Raw genomic sequence first — 22,148 nt, forward strand, 5'->3', positions numbered from 1 at the left:
GAGGCCAAAAGGCATTTGGTGATTACTGACTATGTCTTGTTCAGCATAGTCACTTTACTTTCCACCTTATTTTTTTTTTTGAGGAGTAAGCTTCATCCAACTTGAAGCCAAGAATGTTTGGAAGGGTGGGGTGGCTTTTTTCCATTTTATATATTGCACATTTTGTGGCAATGTTTTTCTTGGGTTTAGTATGTTTTTGATTGTAGCGCAGTCATTACTTCATTTTTCTAAACATATGTATTTAAAACCCACAAGGGCCTATGAAATCTGATACTAAAATAAGACATCATATATATCAAAACCATGGTTTCTTTTAAGAAATTCATTTTTTAACCTCTACTCCAGAGTTCCTTTCATGTGGCAGGAATTCATTTTTTACCCTTCTTTATAATTTTGTCATTCATGATCATTGGTATTAGAGTAGAAAATGAAAAATGTACAACTGCTTTTTAATGAAATCAGTTAAAACTATTAAAAGGAAATACTTTATTAAAAGAGGAAAGAAAAAACTCATATTCTTGAATAGGAAGTAGCTGTCAGAGAGAACTGTATTGTTTGACCAGTATAAGAATTTGTTGTACAAAGAAATCAAATGGTTTCTTTCAAGTGATGTTGAATGAGGAGGGTGTTTTCAGTGCGGAGAACACCTTCACTGTCATGACCATCTCTGACGCATGCTGGTCTCTTGTTCTTTTGAGATAATTTTCTTTGTGAAACATTTTTCTTAAAAGATGAATGATTTCAAAAGGTCCTCTTTAATCTTTGCCCGTGTCTTTCAGAAACACATTCAAATGCTCTTTTTTTTTTTTTGTTAGCACTGCTTTTTTCTTACTATTTGTACTACATCTAACAAAATGGTATAGATCTAAAGCGCAGAGGTGCATTTACTAGTATTGACTATGAGGATTTTCTTCACAAAGAAGAAAAACTTGAGGTTTTCCCAGGTGTTAGGGAACACAGAAAAGTGTAAACATTCTCTATAAAACTTGTGTTCTCATTTCCTTTCTGGTTGAGGAATGCTTGTTGCCATATGTGAATATCATTTAAGAGGTGTCATAGTGTTTCAAGCGTGCTTTTCAGAACATTCAAGATATTCAGGGAGACCTACTCAGAGGCATGGCTGGTGAAGGACAAGGGAAATCAGCAAAAGTAATGGGAAGGGATATTTTAAGTTTTAGGAAAGCATGTTTGTATCTTTCTGTCTGCAGTGTACAATGTGGCATTGTTATAATATGTTTGTATGCTTTTCATTTTTTCTTCTTATGTGTACTGCTAGCATCTTGTTTTCAAATGCACTGTAAACCCAGAGTAAATTTGTATCTCCACAGGATACTTTTCCTTCAAAAACGTTTTTGTGAATAAAAGATATTTTCAGGGAAAATCCATGGCAATAACTCTGTAAAATTCCACTGAAAATCCATGGCAATAACTCTGTAAAATTCCACTAAGGAACACTTTTAATTTTTATACAGGTTCTGGAACTTGTGTATGTGAAGATTTTCTTGTGAGAGAAAATGGTTTTAAAAAAATAAAAGCTTCACTGGCTTAAGGAGTACCAAGATTTGTGATGAGCTTTCATTCCCAGGGCTTTTCATTTTATTGTTTTTAGTGAGTCATAGTAAAGCTCTGGTTTCACTACAGAACTCCATTTGCTTTTTTATTTTTCTGGAATATTACTGTGGCCATTGTTGCCAGGTTTGACACCATCAGAAGTATTCCCAGGCTGCCAGCACCAGGAGATACAATCTACTTTGCTCTCGATATCAAAAGGATTCATTAACAGTGTTGTAGGGTGCCACAACTTTATACACCCTGGCCTGAGACCACAGAGTGTTCTAAAGGTAAAGGTGGAAATGCTGAACTTGACTGCAGTGTCTATCAAAGGCCATGGAACAGAGCAGAGGGCAGATCTTACGTTTTTTCAGTAGTCTTTAGCTCTGAGGAAAAAAAAAGAAAAACCAGGTATACCATACTGCTGCAGTACAGCTGAGAGGTGAAAAAACCCTAAGTCCGTGCCATCGTTTGCAAAAGTGAGCCAAACTCATGGCTACTGAGAGGGAATTAGAACAAAAATGTATGGGTTGTCATTGTCCTGGGTTTATCTCTAACAGTTATTTTTCTCCTTCCTAGTAGCTGGTGCAGTGCTGTGTTTTTGACTTTAGTCTGAGAACGCACCGATGTTTGAGTTGTTGCTAAGTAATGTTTACTCTGATCAAGAGCTTTTCAGTCTCATGCTCTGCCAGTAAGGAGGGATGTGGGAAGCCAGGAGGAAGCAGAGACAGGACACCTGACCCAAACTGGCCAAAGGGGTGTTCCGTACCACAGCACGTCATGCCCAGTATATGAACTGGGGGCAGTCACCTGGAAGGCTCAGATCGCTGCTTGGGTTGGGCTGGGTATCGGTTGGTGAGTGGTGAGCAGTTGTATTGTGCATCACTTGTGTTTGTTGTTGCGGTTTTTTTTCCCCTTCCCTTTTTAGTTTTATATTCTCTCTCCTTGTTATTTCCCTTATCATTATCATTATTGGTGGTAGCAGTAGTGGTTTTGTATTATACCTTAGTTACTGGAGTGTTCGTAGCTCAACCCGTGGGAGTTACATTCTTTCGATTCTCCTCCCCATCCCTCCTGGAGTGGGGAGGAAAGAAAGAGGGGAGTGAGCAAGCGGCTGCGTGGTTCTGAATTGCTGGCTGGGCTTAAACCACTACAAAGTCATGTATGAGAGCTTTGCTCTACCAAGAAACCTGAGTATCATCTTAGGTTGTGTGGTCACTTAGTCACTTGCATTTTGCTGGGGTAAATGCAACCAGTCTTGTAACCTCTTAAACTAAGAAACAAAACCACTCATAATTCTCGTGAGTGTCCCCTGTCTTTTTGTCTTGTTCTCCTTCAGCCAGCAGTTTCATTCACTTGTCCACCTTGGTTTTTACATGATGGTATATGGCTAGAGGTTTATTACTTTTGTGCTTTATTGCATGTACTCACTGCACACAATGGCTGTACGTAGGTGTACAAAAGGCCTGGAGGGAGATTGGTTCATGTAGGAGAACCTGCAGGTGCTAGAAATAGGTCTTAAGGGTAGTGACATAATCTCCAATATTTGCTTATTATGTATATATCCTTTCACAGAAGACTTGAATAATCTTCTCTGATTGAGGTTTGGTGAATTCAAAATTTAAAAACAGACTAGGTGAGTTTGTAAATGAGATTTCCCATTAAGGAATGAAAAAAAAAAAAAATACCCTCTCATCTTACCTGGCTTGAATTTAGTATCCGTATTGAATTTATCTCTGTTATATTGCTCCAGATTATTTCACATTTGAAGGACAATGAAAAGATTCAGTTTCTTGGTGATATTTTAGGCACTTAAGTCAGCTGTGATTCTGGCTGCTTCTAATGCCCTTACAAGCTACAAAGGGCAGAGTTCAAGTTCATTGCTATATTCTTCTGCTTTAGATATTTGGGATTCACTACTTGAGTTAACTTCAGTGAAAGCTGATGGTAAGTTCTGCTAGCTTGGGAGACAGATGCAAGGTATCTATGAATGGGTACGTTACATTTTAGCATGTCTGTAATGGTCCTTGTTTTTTCTATCATACTAATAATATCCTTGCCACTATCTTCATCTGGTTCAGAAAAACAAGAAATCTACGTGAGGGCTAAGTATGAAGTGATGTAAGTAGTATACATAATGGATCTTTTTTCCCTATCAGCTTCTGGGGTTTGGTTTGCAGTCTATGAGACTTCTGGGGTTTGGTTTGCAGTCTATGAGGCTATGGTCAACAACTATCTGTCTTGTTGCCTGATAGGTTTCTGGCTTACTCGCTCAGCTCAAGAATAGTGGCTGTGTTTGTGATATTTGAAGGCTGAAGGCCAGGTACCACATGTGAAGCATAAGTAGGACTAGAGATATAAAAATTTTCTTTAGGCTGGTGCCCAAATGAGAACAAAACTGATGTTAATTTTGGCTAACATGGATAAAATTTATTATGAATAAACTTTAAAAGTACATGTATTCCTTTTAAGAAATGTCTTTTAATCCATTAAAATCTATTTTAAGATCCAATTAAGAGAGTTTATATTAGGAATAAACCTTAAGTATAGTTTATTCAAACTGTATAAATAGTATTCAACCTGCGTGCGTTTAAATTCCTATAAAGCTTTAGCAAACAACTTCAGGCCTAAGACTTTTTTTATTATGACTTTATTATTTAAGTGGTTAAGACTTCAGAACATAAATAGTTTTGACAGTCACACCAACTGTAGGTATCAAGAGTATTTTATTTAGTTCTCATTAGTAATCCCTATAAAAATTCAGAAGCCAGTTGGAAGGTCAAGAAGTAAGTGCTTTTTTCTTGTTCCAATTTATGAAAAAAACTTTGTGTGAGAGGCTGATCTACCACCTCTACCATTTCACTAGTCTGTGTATAAACAAAGTAGATGGATCCCTAGCTATGCACTGCCCACATACCAAAAAAGATAATATTTTTATGGTTTAATAAATTATGTTGGATATGTAATATTTTGAAAAGTCTCTCTTTTTTCTTTTTATATGCAACACATCTAGTGTATTTTTTCATTCAACATTTAAAAAACAATCTTCTAATCAAATTCTAGTTTCTTTCTAAAAATGACAACAGAAATAAGTACACGTGTAATGATTTAGTAAATAAGATGTCATTGCTATTTTAAACATCAGAAAATATGACTTAGATTAATTTTTGTAAGTTAAAGTAGATAATTGATGAATGCATTTACAATCTCCCGATCAGCAAAAAAGTAATACTACATTAAAGCTCTATTTATTTGCTGATGGAGGTATTTTAATCATTTCAAGCAATGAATGAATTAACCTTGCAATAGGAAAATAAATGCAAAAAGTTCAAAAGCAAGATTTAAATTGATTGTTCCAATCAAGTTTTCTGTTTGATAATCTAAATTGGTTTATTTTGAATTAACATGTTTAGTCAATTAAAAGAAGGATGACTCTGAATGAAATTTTACCTGGACTGTGTAATCGGTATTTAACATTGGATGAGAAAGCAAATGTACTGCTGCTGGTATTCCTCTGTGTATTGGGTTTGCGTGGCAAGGTTTTTTGCGGGGGGAGTGTCATGCTATGACGGGTGGTTTCCCCTGTGTCAACAGAGCCAATGCCAGCCGGCTCCAAGACAGACTGTCCAAGGCTGAGCCCACTAGTGATGATTGTAGTGCCTCTGGGATAACAGATTTAAGAAGAGGGGAAATAAAATCCAGCACACTGGCAATTGCAGCTGAAGAGAAGAATGAGAATATGTGAGAGCAACAACTCTGCAAGCACCAAGGTCAAAGCAGAAGGAGGGGCAAGAGGTGCTCCAGGCACCAGAGCAGATATTCCCCTGCAGCCCGTGGTGCAGACCATGGTGAGGCAGCTGTGCTCCTGCAGCACGTGGAGGTCCATGGTGGAGCAGATATCCACTTGCAGCCCATGGAGGACCCCATGTCAGAGCAGGGGGATGCCTGAAGGAGGCTGTGATCCTCTGGCAAGCCCACGCTGGAGCTGTCTCCTGGCAGAACCTGTGGCCTCATGGAGAGAGAAGCCCGCACTGGAGCAGATTTGCTGCAGGACTGGTGACCCTATGGGGGACGCACACTGGAGCAGTCTGTTCCTGAAGGACTGCACCCCATAGTAGGGACCCATGCTGGAGGAGGGGAAGAGTGTGAGGAGTCTTCCCCCTGAGGAGGAAGGAGCAGCAGAGACAGCATGTGATGAACTGAGCACAACCCCCATTCCTCATCCCTGTGTGTCACTGGCAGGGGGGAGGGAGAGGAAATTGGGAGTAAAGCTGAGCCCAGGAAGAAGGGAGGGGTGGGGGGAAGGTGGTGTTTTACTTTTTTTTTCCCATTATCCTACTCTGATTTGATTGGTAATAAATTGGTAATAAATTAAACTAATTTCCCCAAGTTAGGCCTGTTTTGCCTGTGACGATAATTGGTGAATGATCTCTCTGTCTTTATCTTGACCCATGAGCCATTTGTTGTATTTTCCTTGTCCAGGGGAAGGAGGGGAAGTGATAGAGTGCCTTTCATGGGCACCTGGCATCCAGCCCACCACACTGTGTACAGATCTACAAAATAACCAGGGAAGACAGTGGAGTCTTCATCATCATGTCATTTGATTTGTTTAGATTAACTTGGAGGTTTTATTGCTGAAAAGTTTGTAAGTGGTTGGCAGCAAATCTTGCAGTCATCACCATTGGTTTCAGCCATGCTCTGTGCTCTCTACTTCCCTCTGTGCAAAGGAAGGATCTTATGCTTGTATCATTTGAATACAGTAGAGTATCTGGGGTTTTTCAGTCTTCTGTTCACTGGACCTCTCCCAGTTCTTCATCCTGAGCCTGGGCTGGAAGAGCTTGCCTCAGCCCCAGCGCTAATGACTGCTGCAGGGAGAGCAAGCAGTCAGTGGCAGTTTTCCTGTCTTCTTGTCTTGATATCGGTCCTTAGGTTCCTGGTGGGTTTGTGTGTCTGCCCCAGTTTAGGTCATGGCTACAGCAAGTTCAGACATTTTGCTGGCAAGGCCATGGACACACACTCTCTGAAGATTGGGGAAAAGCTGCTTCTTTGGCTTCATCACCCTGGGCATCTAGTACTGCATGCATTATTCCATGAAACACTTCAGCGAGGAGAGCACTTCTAGACATCTACTCAATTCTTCAGCATTTCTGGCTGCTGTATACATTGGAAAAAAATATACTTAGGGTGTATCGTTAACCGCAGCCTTACCCAAACTTTTATTTATTTGAGATGAAGAATCCTAGGATACAGTGCTGGACGTATGCTGAAAAGACCATTCAATACAAACACTATCACTGGGACAGGTTCCAGTATATGTACCAGCCAGGACTGGTATGTATTTGATCTTCTAATGAAGGTCATTTTTCAAACTTCCCTGCTCTGTTCTGGTGTTGATTAAAACATCAACAGCTACATTCACACTTTTAGATGATCTGTGAACTTTCTTTTTCTTCCCCCAGTGGCCGTGAAGAACATTTATCTCCTTCAACAGCCTTTTACATTTTTCTGAAAAATTACAATTACATCTTCTTTAACTTTTATGGACCACACAAATGTGTTTTCTACAGCCTTTCGCCATAAGTTTTATTTTCTTTATCTGCTATTGCTCTTGTGTACTCCAAACCCGGTGTAACTTACATTCATTATAAACATATTTTATTCTGTGTGACTTCATATTGAGTCTAGAAATTAGTTCTGAAGCCTTTTGGTTTTACTTCGTTTCCAGCAGTGTGTAAAAATTGTTGCTCCCTTGTGACTATTTACGGATCTGTATGAAATGAGCAGATGATTTCAAACAAATAAATACTGAGCACATTTACGATAGCTGAGTGCTTCTCTTGTAACAGTTGTTTTTCAATTTGGGAACATGTCCTAAGTTCTGGGAGGGGGCTATGCCATGTGCAGGGGAACTGAGTGGCCAAATGCTGCCTGCTGCAGGACCCAAGGTGCCTTGTCTGCATAGTGTCAGGGAACTTTCACTGTCTGCCACACTCCATTGGTTGGCTTTAGTCAATATATTTTCCATATTTAAAACATTTTTTTTTCCAATATCATAATCTCTTTCTCTTGACACGCAGTCTAGCAAAGACCATTAGAATTAGAAGTATGACCATAGAAGTTTTCAGGGGTTTTTTGAAACAAAATTGTGTTTGAGAAGTTTACAGTATAAAAATGAGTAGTGTTTCCACCAGTGTTTTTACAGATTTTTGTAGGGTGTTGGGAAAGGTGGCAAGGGAGAGAGTAACTGAAATCTGTGCTTCCTCTACCCGGTTTTTGCAGAGCTTTTCATGTAGAGACTGTCTAGTGTGGCATTTCGTTTTAGGTAACGCGGGCTGCATGGCCAGTAGAGGGAGCCCAGAATCACAAAATATTGGAGATATTTTTGACTGGGGGAGTTGGGGTGAGAAACTTGCTTTGGTGATGTACAGGAATTGTGTGATTAGATTTGGAAGGATGTGTGGAATACTACCAAAGTGTAGTGGTTCTGGGAAAGAGCATTCATTACACATCGAAATAACTGATGTCTTTGATCAAAGTGTATTAAAAATCTTATATTAGAAGGCTAATTATTTTTTTTTTTCTTTTTCCTATGTTGCTGGTTGTTGTAACTTCATATCACCTTTACAGAAAGTAAGTAACTTTCCATTTCTTAGATCTATTTTAAAGTGTGTAGGTGTGGGTATACTGCTTGTATGTATATATAGATATATAGGTATATAAAATAAATATATGACCAGCAACCTGGTCTAGTGGAAAGCGTCCCTGCCCATGGCAGAGGGTTTGGAACTAGATGATCTTTAAGGTCCCTTCCAACCCAAATTATTCTATGAATTGATGATCCTATAAAATGGAGCAGTCTTAAAGGCATACTTTGTCTACAGAGAGTGACTCTCATGTTAGAATGACTTTTAGAATACTGCAGTGGTTTAAAGCAATCTCACTTAAAAGAGGATAAATAGTGTGAAAGTTCTGTATCTTAAAGATGTAAATGGTAAACATATTCCTCATGTGTAGAAAACAAAAAACTTACAGGATATGAATTTAAAATATGGCTCTAAAAATTCATAGATACTAAGTTACAAAGTAGAATATTATTATATCCAATTTGATTTAACTGAACCGATGTTGAACTGACTTGAAATATTTCAGGAACCTAGGTTCTGCACTGTTTTTGACATCCAAAGATATCTAGCCTTGTATTTGGCAGGCTTTGGCTGCTGTATTTATACACGCCAGCAGCACTCAGCTGAACGAATATGTCCTTAGGTTGTGGGAGAATTTAGAAAACATGCAATAAGTAGTCTGGATCCATCAGAAACTTCTCTGTGATTCAGACATAAGACTGCATCATGGGATCTTTGGTTGCTGGCTTTTCTAATTGCAGTCACATGTGTTGTGATAGCATATGTTGCGAGCATTTCCAGCATCCCTTGTGGGTAACATCTGGGAATTTTAATGCAGTGTTTTAAGGATCCCTGCACTGGCACAAGAATATACAAGTCACTGGTTGACAGCAGTGATAAAGGACACCATGGAATTCCAGTTTGAGCTGCTAGCTCAAAATATATCCCACCCCACAATGTCCAGATTATTAGTTCATTTGTTAACTTTGTTAAGTATGTGTAGTTTGTTTTGTGCTCCTTATAGTCATACCCAAGTCCAATTTTTAAGAAGGACGGATATGACCCTTTGGTTGCATGCCTAATTATTTAGGAACTTCAGATATCTGTATGAAACAAGCATAACAGTAGTTGAAAGTACTCCTTGGCTCAGTAGCTGCTATGGATTTCTTTGTAAGTCAGTGAGTATTTTCTATTGTCCACTTGCCAGTTGGCTAGACTTTGAAGATTAAGATATCTGCTGTGAGCACAGTAGTGGTCATAAGAGATTGCCAAATCCTCTATTTTAGGTTCATTCATCTTGTATCATTTTAATTGGTTAATGATATGTAAAAATAAGTGTGGTGTCCAGAATATCTACATCTGAATAGAACAAGGATACAAACTGTGCATACATGCACACACAGTTTTGTTTCTTGTTGATACATTGAGTTTGTCTTCCACTGCAGAGTCAGCAAGTTCTTTCTATCTTGCAGAGAAAGTCTTAGTCTGTGATAATGTTTCACTAAAAAGATCCAAGACTGTGAGAGCTGAAATTGCTTCACGTTATATATGTTAACATATGGAAGGAATTATGCAGCCAGAACTGCTGTTTTAAACGCTTTGTGTCGTTGCTTGTCAAACATTAATACAATAAGGAAAATGTATAAAGAGAAGTATCCTACTTATTCCAAAACTGTTTTAAGTAATCATTAAACTCAATGAAATCTCTTAATGTTTTGTATGCTACTGCTAGCAGTATCATTATATTTCTACTCTATTTAGTTTTGTGTTCTGCTCTAGTGCTATATCAAAACCAGATGTGGAATTAGTTTTATTTTCATGAGGGAAAAGAAACAACAAAAACTCACTAAAGTTTTCATATTGCATGATTGTGTTTAGAATACTTCGTAAAATAAATATCTGTTAAATATGCGATGTGTTTATGTACAAGCAGCATTTTTATCTGTACTTTTTGATTTTAGATGTAGTAATGTGATACATTAGGTGACAAATAGTAAATAAATTATATTGGACAGGACTTCCTGTCCTGAGGACACTTTATAGTTTTAATTTTTACTGGAAGTGCAATTATCACACCCTTCATCTTGCCATGAAATTAATACATTTACAGTAGGGAAGAATTTTGTTGTAACAGAGCCATGGAAATCAATAAAAAGTGTTACCATATGAAAGATGACAATTTCAGTCCAGTTGCATTTGTAAAAAAAAATCAGTCATGCAATTTTCAACAAAGATTGAATGTTGTGTTACAGTATTGCATAATAAAGAATGGTAGTTTCTTTTGATAGACTTTTGAAGTCATGTTCCTGGTTTATAGTTGAGCATATAATTAATCCTGAAATACATAGCAACACACTTAATTTAATGCACAGGCATTGTTCCACTTAACTAAGTGGAATATATTTACGTGGCTAAAGATAAGCGTGCGTGCAGGCTGGGGACCCCGGGGAGGAAGCACAGTTTCAGATTCAGTCCCTGAGTACACCGTGTACACTAGTCAGTAAATGGGGACAAAGATGTGATAGTACATCTATAAACCTTGTACTTTAATTTTTAAATTAAAATTAAATAAAATAATTTATAACTACCTTCTTCCTCACCATTTTTTAGATCAACTTTTCTGAATAGTGTAAGTGTAGCAAGGGTAGAAACATTTGCTTTCTTTTTCTGATGTGAACATGTGTATACTACAAAGACATCTCTGTACAAGTACTCTTTTTATTTTTTCTTAATGTGTTGTGTTTCTTTTTAAATAGTCCCTTAACATGCATTCCACAGTGGTGTTACAATTACTACCTTGAATAGGTCAATCTCTTAATCTCTAAAACAACTCTAATTAGAAAAGATAGTGATTCATAGAAGGCAGAAATGTGCTTGTATTTATGTGTAGTAATTCAGGCTGTCCATGTTAAGACAGAAGAAGGCTTAACTATGTACCACTTTTAATTTTAAATGTGTTCTTCCTGGGCTCTTTATTATTCTTTTGTTGCCTTTCATCCTATGGGATGCAGCTGCCCTTGAACTTGGTACTGTTTTGATCATTCATGTGCAGCAGCCACATTGTCTGTAACATTTTAAAAACGAGGCTTCATGGTGTTATTTACGAAATAATTTCACATAAATATTTGGACTTTGGTTCTCTTAGAATGTGGAGCTGCTTGCTGTATGAAGAAAAGCATAATTATAATTCACAGACTTTTTGCCTCGAGCCTAAGGGACAGATGCATATGATTAAGTTTGAAACTGGCCTGTTATTGTAATGTAGATGTTTTCAGGGTTGAGAGAATTAAAAAAAAAAAAAAAAAAAGAAGGGGGGGGGGGGGGGGCAAAAAAAAGCCAGGCAAGCATGAGTTTAAAAAAAATAGAACAAGGGAATAGTTTTACAAGAGGCACTCAATCTTGGACTGCACAATTTTATTTTTCAGTGGAACCTCTCCATTAGCTTGCCTGAATGCAATGCTTCATACTAACACTCGTGTAGGTGATGGAACATTCTTCAAAATCCCTGGGAAGTCAGGACTCTACGCTCTCAAAGTAAGTTTAAATTTTGTATATGGAAAGTACATAGCACTATTAATCCGTTTTATGAATGTCTCAATAGATATAAAGGTAAACAGATAGATTCTTTGGAGAGGAAATGACCTGATAGTAATTCTAACTGCTTTCAGATGTCTTTTAAAGGATTTATAATGAAAGTAAACATTGAATGTTTTATCCTAGAAAGCATAGACATGTTCTTGAATTTGGCGTATGGTATTAAATGCATATAGTTTAGCTAAAATGCTGCTTTTTCAGAGTTGTTCACAGAAAGGCCTTTGTTTTATGGGCAGTGAGCTCAAAAGGATAACTGACTTTCTCATTAAATAATTATATTAATGTTTGATTTTTAAATAGTGCAAAATTATTTGCAAGTCTAATATAAATCAGCTTTTAGTTTACAGGTCACAGCATTGCTTTTGAGAACAATTGTAATTAAAATGATAGCCTTTTTGCTTTTTCTATGCCTCTCCTCTTTATTTTTCTTTTTCTGATATGCATATGATGACTACTTTGAGTGGAAATTTTTTGTTGCTGTACATGATCGAACTTAGAGTAGCTTCACAATAGGAGTGGAGGAATGTGAGGCAGAGGTGAGAAACAACAAAGTGAGAATATGTTTGGCAATCTAAACACAGTCAATTAAAATTTTAGGCTGGGGGGAAGGATCTTTTGTAATTTATGGCAGACTTACTTGATGCAAGGGTTTAAAAACTAATACTAAAAAAAAAAAAAGATTTGACTGCTCCAGATCAGCAAAAATTCTGTATCTGAGACTGAATTAATAGTTTTCAGAAGCTGTCTTTCCTAATTTACTAAACCAGATGCTGTTGTTTTTCTTTAAATCGGGAGATATTCTTGGCACAAATCCAGGTATTCACAATCACTCCCATGCTTGTGAGCTCCAGGTTGCTTCAGCTATTTGAATTCAGGAAACAGGCAAAGGCAGAAAAGAAACATTAAAGGATTTGTGTTTTGCTGCAGCGTTGCGGACACTCAACTGGAAAACTAGGATATTAACAGCCAAACAAGTCTGCTTTTGTTAAAAAAAAAAAAAAAAGTGGAAGTTCTTGCATTATTTTTTTTTTTTTGAGAGTATGTTATGACTTTACAAAATAGCTTTTTTGCCTTGCAGGTTGTTTCATGGAGGTCTGTTTTTTTGTCTTTCTCTGAAGTAACTCACAATCATATCAAGCATATTTATTCTGTTTTTTGAAATGTAAGCATGGGAGCACACTGCAGGAATCTATTTTCAGAGATGCATCAGGATCATGATTGATTTTTTTTTTTCCTGTTAATTTTAGTTTTCTTTTCCTTTTTTACCTGTAGAAAGAAGAATCATCATGCCCTACTGATGGAACATTGGATTTAGGATGTGAATCTGAGTTAGATGGCACTGACATGGCTGAGACAAACAATAACAATGGAGAAGAAAATGGTGGTAGGTGTTTTAATTTCAGTATAAGAGGGTGGGAAAAGAATAAGTATTGTTTACTTAAGATTTTAATAGTGTGATTACTAAACAGTATAAGTAATGTTTTTTACTCAGCAGAACTGGTTTTGAGTGACTCCCTGTCTTTTTTGGCCTTATAAAGAAATCAAGAACACCAACTACCTTTATTTAACTTAGATCTGTAAAAGACAGTGAGCAGTGCTGTTTAGTGTGTTTTGTGTAGATAATGTTTTGGCTTACAAATTTTTTGCTCTAGCGCCCACAGCTGTTTTCTAGTCCCACAGTAATTTGCCTTACCAGGCTTCAGACTTGCCATCGTCAGGCAGACATCTCACTCCTTTCAGTGCAGGCATGTGGGGTTGGTCCCTCAGCAGAGTTTTGGGCACAGGACAAAGGTTTGTATTTTTTTATTTCAGGCAGAGATTCTCCTGGGTGCCATGTTGACATAAAGACATGTTGAAGTATGAAGTATCAAATCCTGTGCATTTTTTTTTCCTCTGAGATAATGGCAAATTGAAACATTGCAAAAACTTAAAAAAGGAAACCTTGGAAATATTTTTTCTTTTTGAGAGGCAATAATTGCTCATGAAGAAAACACAGTTCTTCAGTCACCTACAATTACCTGCAAGTAATAGAAATTAATATTCTTCTTATTAAAACTACACTCATGTAATATTTATAAAGTAAATGTTTTATAGAAAAATCAAGGTTCACAGGACCTCTGATATTAACCTTTCCTTGATCAGTTTTCTCTTCTGCTGTCCTCTCACAACGTGCCCTACTGCTGGACTGCAGCCTGCTGTTTTGACTCACTTCATATCTGGTGAGAGGGTGTCCTGTTTACAACTAGAACATGAAAAGGCTCAGCTCACCTTGTTGTTCTTCTACAGACATCCCTTTTGATCTTACTTAGTTTCCATGCTGCATCTATGCAGGACTGGTGCTGCTGTTTCAGTATTGCTTGCTAGCAGCATTGAGAAAATCACAAAATGCTTAGCGACAGGAGTAAGAAAACTAGCTAAGACAGGTGGTTGTGAATCTGGTGGTGAAGTTTTGAAGCTTAGTATTAAAAACAAAAGTCAAGTACTATTAATTGGCTCTGTTTCTTCATTTTCTTTGATATGTTTATAATTCAACTGAATCTGCATGTGCAGTGGTTTTACGCTATGATGTAGTATAGACTGCCTGTATGAGTGAACATATATATTTGTAGTTCTTGAACAATTCCCATCTGATACACAGATAGTTTGCTGATGTACACTTCTGTAAGTCACTGGAAGAATACAGTGGTGAAAAGCAGTGTAAGTGTGTGGATAGGAAGGCAAAAGTTGGTGTTATTTGTCATAAACAAATAAAAATCAGGGCAAAAACCTGGCAATTATTTAGGAGTGGTAGGATGTAAATAAGGATGCCAGAATGCCAGAAGTAGAAAATTGCAGGGTTTTGATTGGGAGGAGGCTGCATGCTAACTTCACAGTTTACAGCAATAAAAATGATTCTAGCACTTGTGGTGACATAAAGGAGCAGCTGCTAAAATTAAACATTTAAAAATATTTGGGTTAGAGCAGTAAATTACACCTAGATCGTTTTTAAAGCTGAGAACTTTTCTTCATGTTTCATCTTTAACAAATCTTGGAAAACCGCAATATATTTAACTTTTTCAAATATGACTTCTTTTTGGTGTCATGTGGTGGATATATTTAAAAAGAGTAAATGGGATAGCAGTAGTGAGTCTATATGACATATAGGAAGGCTGATGCTGGATGTGATTAATAAGGAATTGTAGACAGCAGATCTTGTATCAACCCATTGATATAGAACGTAATTTTGTGAGACATGTTTGATAATACCTCTTCTTGAGACTGGAAGTTTTCTTGTTAAAGGTATATGTTGAGATATATGTAGAATTTGATAGGTGATATTATTTACAGTATAGAATGCTTGGCTTAAAAACAAGACCAAGCCTGGGAAACACAGCCAGTTTTATGTGGATTGAAAATTACTAATTGTGAGATCTGCAAAGGCGCAGGAATGACCATCACAGTAGGTATTGTTGCTGTTCTCTTAAGGATGTGTTGACCACTCTTCATTCAGTATCTTTGTCAATACTTTCTGAAAAGTAGAAAAGCCTTCTTGATTAAATTTATTGATGATATATAATAATGTTGAGGTCCCTCTTGATTGCCTTGTAAATGATTACAGTTCAACAGCATGAATTTTTTTTAGCCTTTAAAGTGAAGAAAAAGGGCACATTTGCACAGTGAAAACATGTATTCAATAAACCAATAAATCTGCAAAGCATTTAAGGATCGTAACAGAAAATGAATTGAACATGAATGAGATGCTTTTGCTAATTAGTCCAATGCAGTTCTTGGACTATAAATCTGGTAGTACTGATTAAAGAATATAGGCACAGTGTTTCCTTTGGGTATAGCACTAGTTAAATGATTAGTAGTGTATATATTGCATTCATTATAGCTGTAAGAAGAAAAATAGGGAAGGATTTAGAAAAGACATGCAAGAACTCCTGAGTAAACAAATACTCTGCTCTGGGAAATTTACTAGGGACAGTCTAGTTAGTTTATCAAACATGAGGTGGTGACTGGATCGGTTTGTAAATATTTGAGGAAACCTATCTGAAGAAAATATTTGGTCTAGCAGACCAAATCTAACAAGATGTCTATCAACTAAGCTTTGCCCACTAAAGCCTGGATTTTTTTCTTTCCAGGAAACTATTCTGTGACATAAAAATCCCGTTTCATTCAGTACAAAAAACGCATTATGCAATTCTCTAACTTGCCTTCTAGAAAAGGTCAATAGCTACAATGTCTCCTTTCAGCCTTAGTATCTGTGATACATATGATGATGGACATTGCTTGCACTTTGTATTCTTAATTGCCCAATTGATTGCATTTTTATTTGCTCTTGTTTCCACTATGATAGAGTCCAGAAGCCCCAGTTCTGACAGAGTGATCAGGAATTGTTTAGCAAGAGTTTGAAAAGTGACACTTTAAAGTTAGCTGGAAGCAGGGGATGAAACCCCAAGCAACCGCCTCAGTCGATTTGTGGGCTTTTAGATGATAGTCTTCAGCTTTCACTGTAAAAAGAACCAGCTGACACTCAGAGAAGAATCACATTATTCCCCAGCAGGCACATTCTTCCCAGTATAAATGCAGGCTACTGAACAATTTTATTAGCATAGTAATATAAAAATTCCTCACAGTTATAAACACATGACTTGGCAAAAGCTGTTACTCCACATCAGTGTTGCTAAACTGACAACTGGAATGATAACACCTCAGGATTTTTCAGATGCTATAGAGAAACCTTTCTTCCCCCACCTTCTCCAAACTCTTATGTTAAGGAAACTCTTTATGCTACAGCTGGGTTTTTTTTGGAATGGCATTTCTATAGAAGGTTTCCAGCAGTCTCATATCTTTTTCATAAATTCCATTTCCCTCAAATACACTGGCGGCATGTAAAGATGCAGTCAGTTACAGAATTAAAATCCCAATTACTATTGCCTGAGAAAATGATGACTATAATATCCTTTTGCCCATCAATAGAATGTTCTGTTCTCAAAAAGCATTTGTCCCTAGGGTTTCTGTAGCCAGGGCTAATCTCTCAGCCATGGAGCGCAGTTGATTAAAAATTATCTTCATGCAAGCCAATGGAATGCACAATGATGTAGCAATTCCTCTGTAGAGTGATTTCCCTCACTAACCCAACCCAAACATAGGTTCTGATGTTTGCCCAAATATGAGCAACATATGTCTCCTTGCTGAACCCAGGACACTCCTCTTGAGACACTTTGGTTTTCAGCACTTCCTAAAACTCTTAAGATCTTCAATTGCGAACATGAAATGGCAGAATTAATTTCTTAGACAGTTTTCTTAGACATAGTAGATGAAATGATGAACGATAGCGGATCAGATTCATGCTGAATCCTGAATTTCTTTCTTTGTAGCTACTCTGCTCTTAACATCTTGTGCCTTGTGGAATAGGAAGCCACTAGGATAACTCCTCTAGTGAGGAATGATTATTCATCATTGTTTGAAACCTGAGTCCACATTTAGAAGTTCAGTTCCTTTCTGCAATGGAACTTCAGGCAATTCAGGGAAACCTGTTATCCTTACCATCTTGTTTCTTGGGAATAATACTACATGATTCTGCTGAATATGACTGTTGCATGTGGCAACATCTGGATGTGGAATAGGCTTTTCTAAAAGCAGGACAGTAACAGAATAGCAGCTCGAACATAAAGAGGTTTTGATGACACGTCAGAGAGATTTTTTCACTTTTTTTTTTGTTGTTGTTGTTTGTTTGGTAGCTTGAGTTTTTTCATCTGTCTGCAAGTAGCCATACAATAAAAATACCATACCCAGGATCAAGTTTAAGTTCTATTTGTTTCATTGTCACTGGAGGGGAGTCATAAGGATGAGAGAAGATACTGTGGAGCTTGAGGGAGAGATCTTTCTCGTCTGTTTTTGAGGTTTTTTTTGCTGTACAGTAGAGTTAATGAGGCCTAAGAAATTGGTGGCTTAGTGATGACAGACTGTATATTTTTAGTGGAAAATGTTGACTTACTTCGGAACGAGGTTTCACAGTTTTCAAAGCTTTGTGAAACATCTAGGCTCAAAAGCATGCCAAGAATATAATGCAATTCAGTGGAAGCTACCAAGCTCATGTGGAATTTGATGTCTTTTTCCAAATAAGACTATTCAGTATTATTTGTCATTTCACAGTACTAGTATTGCTTTTCAAAAAGAATATTACACTCACAGTAGTGCCCTTGCTATATGCATCTGGTTTTGCTTTCTTTGGCAAACTTGTACAATTAACTAACTCTCAAACTGGTTTTCATTTTCAAGAACTGATGGCAATAGTCGAGTTCTGAATTGTTCAGATTTTGCAAGTTGGGCTCTAGAGATCAAAGAATGATGGAGGCGAATTACTTGATACATCTGTGTTGGCAGAGTGTAACTGTTTATGTCAATACAAGTATAGATTTATGTCACCCAAAGAAAATATTGAATTTTATGGATATTTTAGAGAGAGATTTTGTGTGTATGTTTTCCTGAGGGAGATCTCTCTGAAATTTTCTATCTCTAGAGTGTGTGTGTGCATTTTATGCTTGAGGTAGACTCTATTCTTTAGCATATGGTAGCAATATTAATTTGTGTTTTGTAATGTGGCCATTAGTAAACAATCCTTCTCATCTGCTGTGGTTTCTGTAACAAAGAAGGGAGTGAACTGCTGTTGATTTTACTGGTTTGATTTTAAATCAATATGGTCTGTCCGAAATGAGAATTAATTGTGCTATATATTTTGGGAAAATCAGCCGCCTAAAACACTCCAACAATTCTTCTGTCCATCTAGTTTCATAAATCTGTTTATAATTATTCCTAATAACTTTCAGTGGCAGTGAAACAGAATTTTAAGTTGTATTCTTATAAAAATTGTTTCTTTGAAGAAACACGTCCTCTAATATTTTTTGAGTAGATGTCATATTTCTTGGGTGGGAAAGGTAAAAGGTAATAAAAAATTACAGATGCAATCTTTTCATTACAGAAATTAAAACATAGCATTGCTGATTTTTATAAAGGATATCCTTTTATAGGATATCCTTTTATAGCAATTACCAAAACTGGTCTTGGAAAAATGAAAGAGAGAAAGTTATTTTAAATGGAGGTTGTTGAAAACATTTTCAGTATGCTCTTTTTGCTAATTCTAATTCTATCATTCAAGTTAACACTCTCTGAACACTCACTAAGGAGGTCTTATCTTCAGAAACCCAGCTGCTCTTCCAGCTCATAACCTAACAGTTTATGGCTTAATAGTTGCTTTTTGCTTTATTCCTTCACTCAGTCCTGGCCCTAGAAGAAGCCGATTTAAAGAATGGAGCCTAATTATTCTCCACTAAGTGGAAATGCCTCCTGTAGGCTTAAAACTGCTCTTGTTCACTTTTTCTGTTGTAGCAATAATGGTGAATCCTCTTTATTTGCTACCCAAATATTTTTCCTTCATCTGTCACATTCTTTCAAGGTTCTTTTTTTTCTCCCCAGCATACAGTTTATTTTTAGCATTCTTTTCTGATAAAGCTTTTCAAGCAAACATGGATCTGATAAAATTCATACCTTTTCAGAGCTTATGGATAAAGTAGTTGCAGATTTCCAATGTTATACAAAGACCACTGGCTCTTCTTCAGTTTGTTTTGAGGTTACTGTGTTCTTTGGTTTCCATAGCAGAAACGCCTGCTCTGTTTTTAAGGCATCGAATTTTTCACTAAGATCATCAATGTTTATTTCAAACACTTACATGTTTTCCTGTGATATTTTCCTCTTTTTTTCTTCTGACCCATTCAGAGAAAATAAGTTGGATGTTATCCATATAAATGAACCAATAAATAAATGCCATATTCTGTGGTCATAGGCATTGTAGTTTAGCACAGATTGATTTAAATGACTAAGTTGCAGAAGTTTTAAAGAATAAATTTATTCATCGCCACATATTTGTATTTAATTTTCTACAGAAAAGTCAATTCATGTTGTTTTGTAAACAATTAGTATCTTGGTTATCCTCTAAATAAGGCGTGTATATTAAATATTATGTAGCATTATTGTTTGCTAATAAAGTTAATAAACTGTATGGTATTAAGCAATTATATAAATTAACATAATGTATTTAGATTTTTAATGTTTTTATCTTCTACTTTTGGAAAATAGGCAATGACATCTCTTATTTACTAGATGGTTAGTTTTATAGCCATGATTTATATCAAGCTGGTTTGAAATGGAAATTTAATTAAAACATGGAAAACAATATTTAAAATAGCTTCTTACTATTTTAAGCTACTTGATTTATAAAGGAAAGTATTTATAATATACAAAATATATTTTAGAAAGGAAGTATCATTTGTTGTTAGTTAATGAAGTTGGCTTTCTTTAGTCACAATGTAATTTTAAAATTTTTAAATAGCAGATTTCAGCCTCACATATCTATTTCTTTAATCATAGACTACAGAAAAAAGTTTGTTTTCAAAACTCTGAAAGACCTCAGTTTGGGTTGCTCTAAACTGAACCAGCCTGAACCAGTGAGGTTTTTCTTCTGTACCTGCGGAAGAGGTTGCAGTGACGGAAAGCTATTTATTGTTTCAGTGAGTTTCATTTCCAGTTGCTTCACCGCCTAGAACAATCCCTATTTCTTGGTTTAACTTTGTTGTCAAAGCTTTAAGGAAACCAAACACTGATAATACTTTTATGTAAAACTGAAGTAGTGATAGAAATAAGAACTAATGGGCCCTGTCACAATGTCACAGTTTATTGTTAAAAGAAAAATGAATGAAAGCACAAAATTAATCTAGAACTATGCATATTTTTATTCCTGTGCTGTATCATGATTTTGACATTAAATATTGTGGTGTTGAACATCATCAGTTAGTGTTGCCAGACCTCTGCAAAGTGAACTTTACCACCAAAATAAATAGGACAGACTCTTGGAAAATGTCCTAGATCAGAGTAACGAAAATCAGAATTTCGCGTTTGAACAAGAAGGTGATAGGAGGGGCAGTTATCCTGGAGAACAGGATTAGGTTTTTCATGACAGGTCATGTTATATCCACTCTTAGGAGGGACAGTTAAGTATGGAACTGTTTCCATTCTTTAGGAATTTTAAAATTTGTTCTCCGATCCTTAGCTCTGGGGTTTGTGTATTCACACTATTTCTTTTTTTTACTCAGTTCTTTGAGTCTCAGACCTTTGTTGGTAAAAAAACTCTCTTTGAAGGAAAAGACAAAGGCTGGGTAATTTGAAATGTCAGGTTTTTATTTTGGTGTAGTTGCTCATTGTCTTGGGAGCTTAGCTGTTGCAGTGATTTAGATTATATAAACCAGCTATTGTTTGTTTTTTGCTGGCACTTTGCTTCTCCTTTAAGTTGTCTTTTTTTGATAGTAAGCTTTGCTCACCATGTGGAAAAGATTGATCCAAACCAGGTGATGCTGTAAACTCAGAACCTGGTTTGTGTTGGAGTTTCTTTGTATATTTTGACAAATCCTTCGTGTATAAGGGAAAAAAGTGACAAATATGAGTTAAAAATATTTTGACAAAATAGGATTTGTCTTATGTGCTAATGAAATTTTTTAAGGTAATATGAAAATCATCTTGACATAATGCCAATGCCATAAAACAGAGTGTATTCTCTGTGAGGCAAGTATTAATTATTTTTTCTTTCAGTGTGAAAACTAATGTTTTATATCACGTGCATCTTATGGTGGCTGTTAATTATTGATAACTAAATTGTGTCTATCTTTTTTCCTTACAAACGCAAAATAGAAATTCATTACAGTATTTCTCCTATGAAACATTGCTGAAGGCAAGGGAGTTAAGAGTGCTACTTCAGGTGTCTGCTTGTCCCAGTGAAGGATGGGAGGAGAAAACCAGAAAACCGTAGACAGAAACATTGGGCTAAAATTGTTTCTGGGTTGTGCCTACAGCTGCTTTGAGTGTCATTGAAATGTTCTGGTAGGTGTGTGAAGTGTGGCAATCCTTAGAAAACCATATACAGCTGCAGAGATTATAAAGAAGGTATGTCAACATGCAAACCAGCTTTGTGCAGTGCTGGAAGACAGACTTGAATTGAGTCAGCAGAGGAGAAAGAAAAAAAGCTGCTTAATTTCTGGATCCATGCTAATGCTGTTGTAGCAGAGCTGTCTTAGAACACTGGTGAGAGTAATAGTAATGCAAGGCATTAAGAGTGGAAAGGTTTTTACAGCCCTTTTAGTCAAGCTTGCTGACTACCAAGACTAATAGGATCCTCCAGCTATTTTCACAGCTTTTATATCTATTTAATAAAGCTGGTTTTTTAAAACAATTAATCATATTTCCTTTTATTTTTTAACAACGGGACTTTTTCTGTCTCACATAACCCAATGTATAAGAGGATGTTTAATGCAAGTACTGTAGTATTTGTTCATTAAAACATGTATT

The 22,148-nt window shown here is 36.4% G+C and overlaps 1 protein-coding gene across 1 annotated transcript in view; it reads left to right on the forward strand.

The window, feature by feature from the left end:
• Positions 1-5,116: 5,116 nt before the first annotated feature.
• LOC104403737 (putative Polycomb group protein ASXL3) overlaps positions 5,117-22,148 on the forward strand; it is a gene marked incomplete at its 3' end in the record, with an annotated part of 36,340 nt that continues 19,308 nt past the window's right edge. The window contains exons 1-3 of the mRNA XM_010011973.1: positions 5,117-5,292; positions 11,600-11,708; positions 13,041-13,152. Of these exons, the coding sequence (XP_010010275.1) occupies positions 5,117-5,292; positions 11,600-11,708; positions 13,041-13,152 (397 nt within the window). The remainder of the gene's footprint in view (positions 5,293-11,599; positions 11,709-13,040; positions 13,153-22,148) is intronic.

Source organism: Nestor notabilis, unplaced genomic scaffold, assembly GCF_000696875.1.
Source record: "Nestor notabilis isolate BGI_N333 unplaced genomic scaffold, ASM69687v1 scaffold4813, whole genome shotgun sequence".
NCBI classification, from domain to species: Eukaryota; Metazoa; Chordata; class Aves; order Psittaciformes; family Psittacidae; genus Nestor; species Nestor notabilis.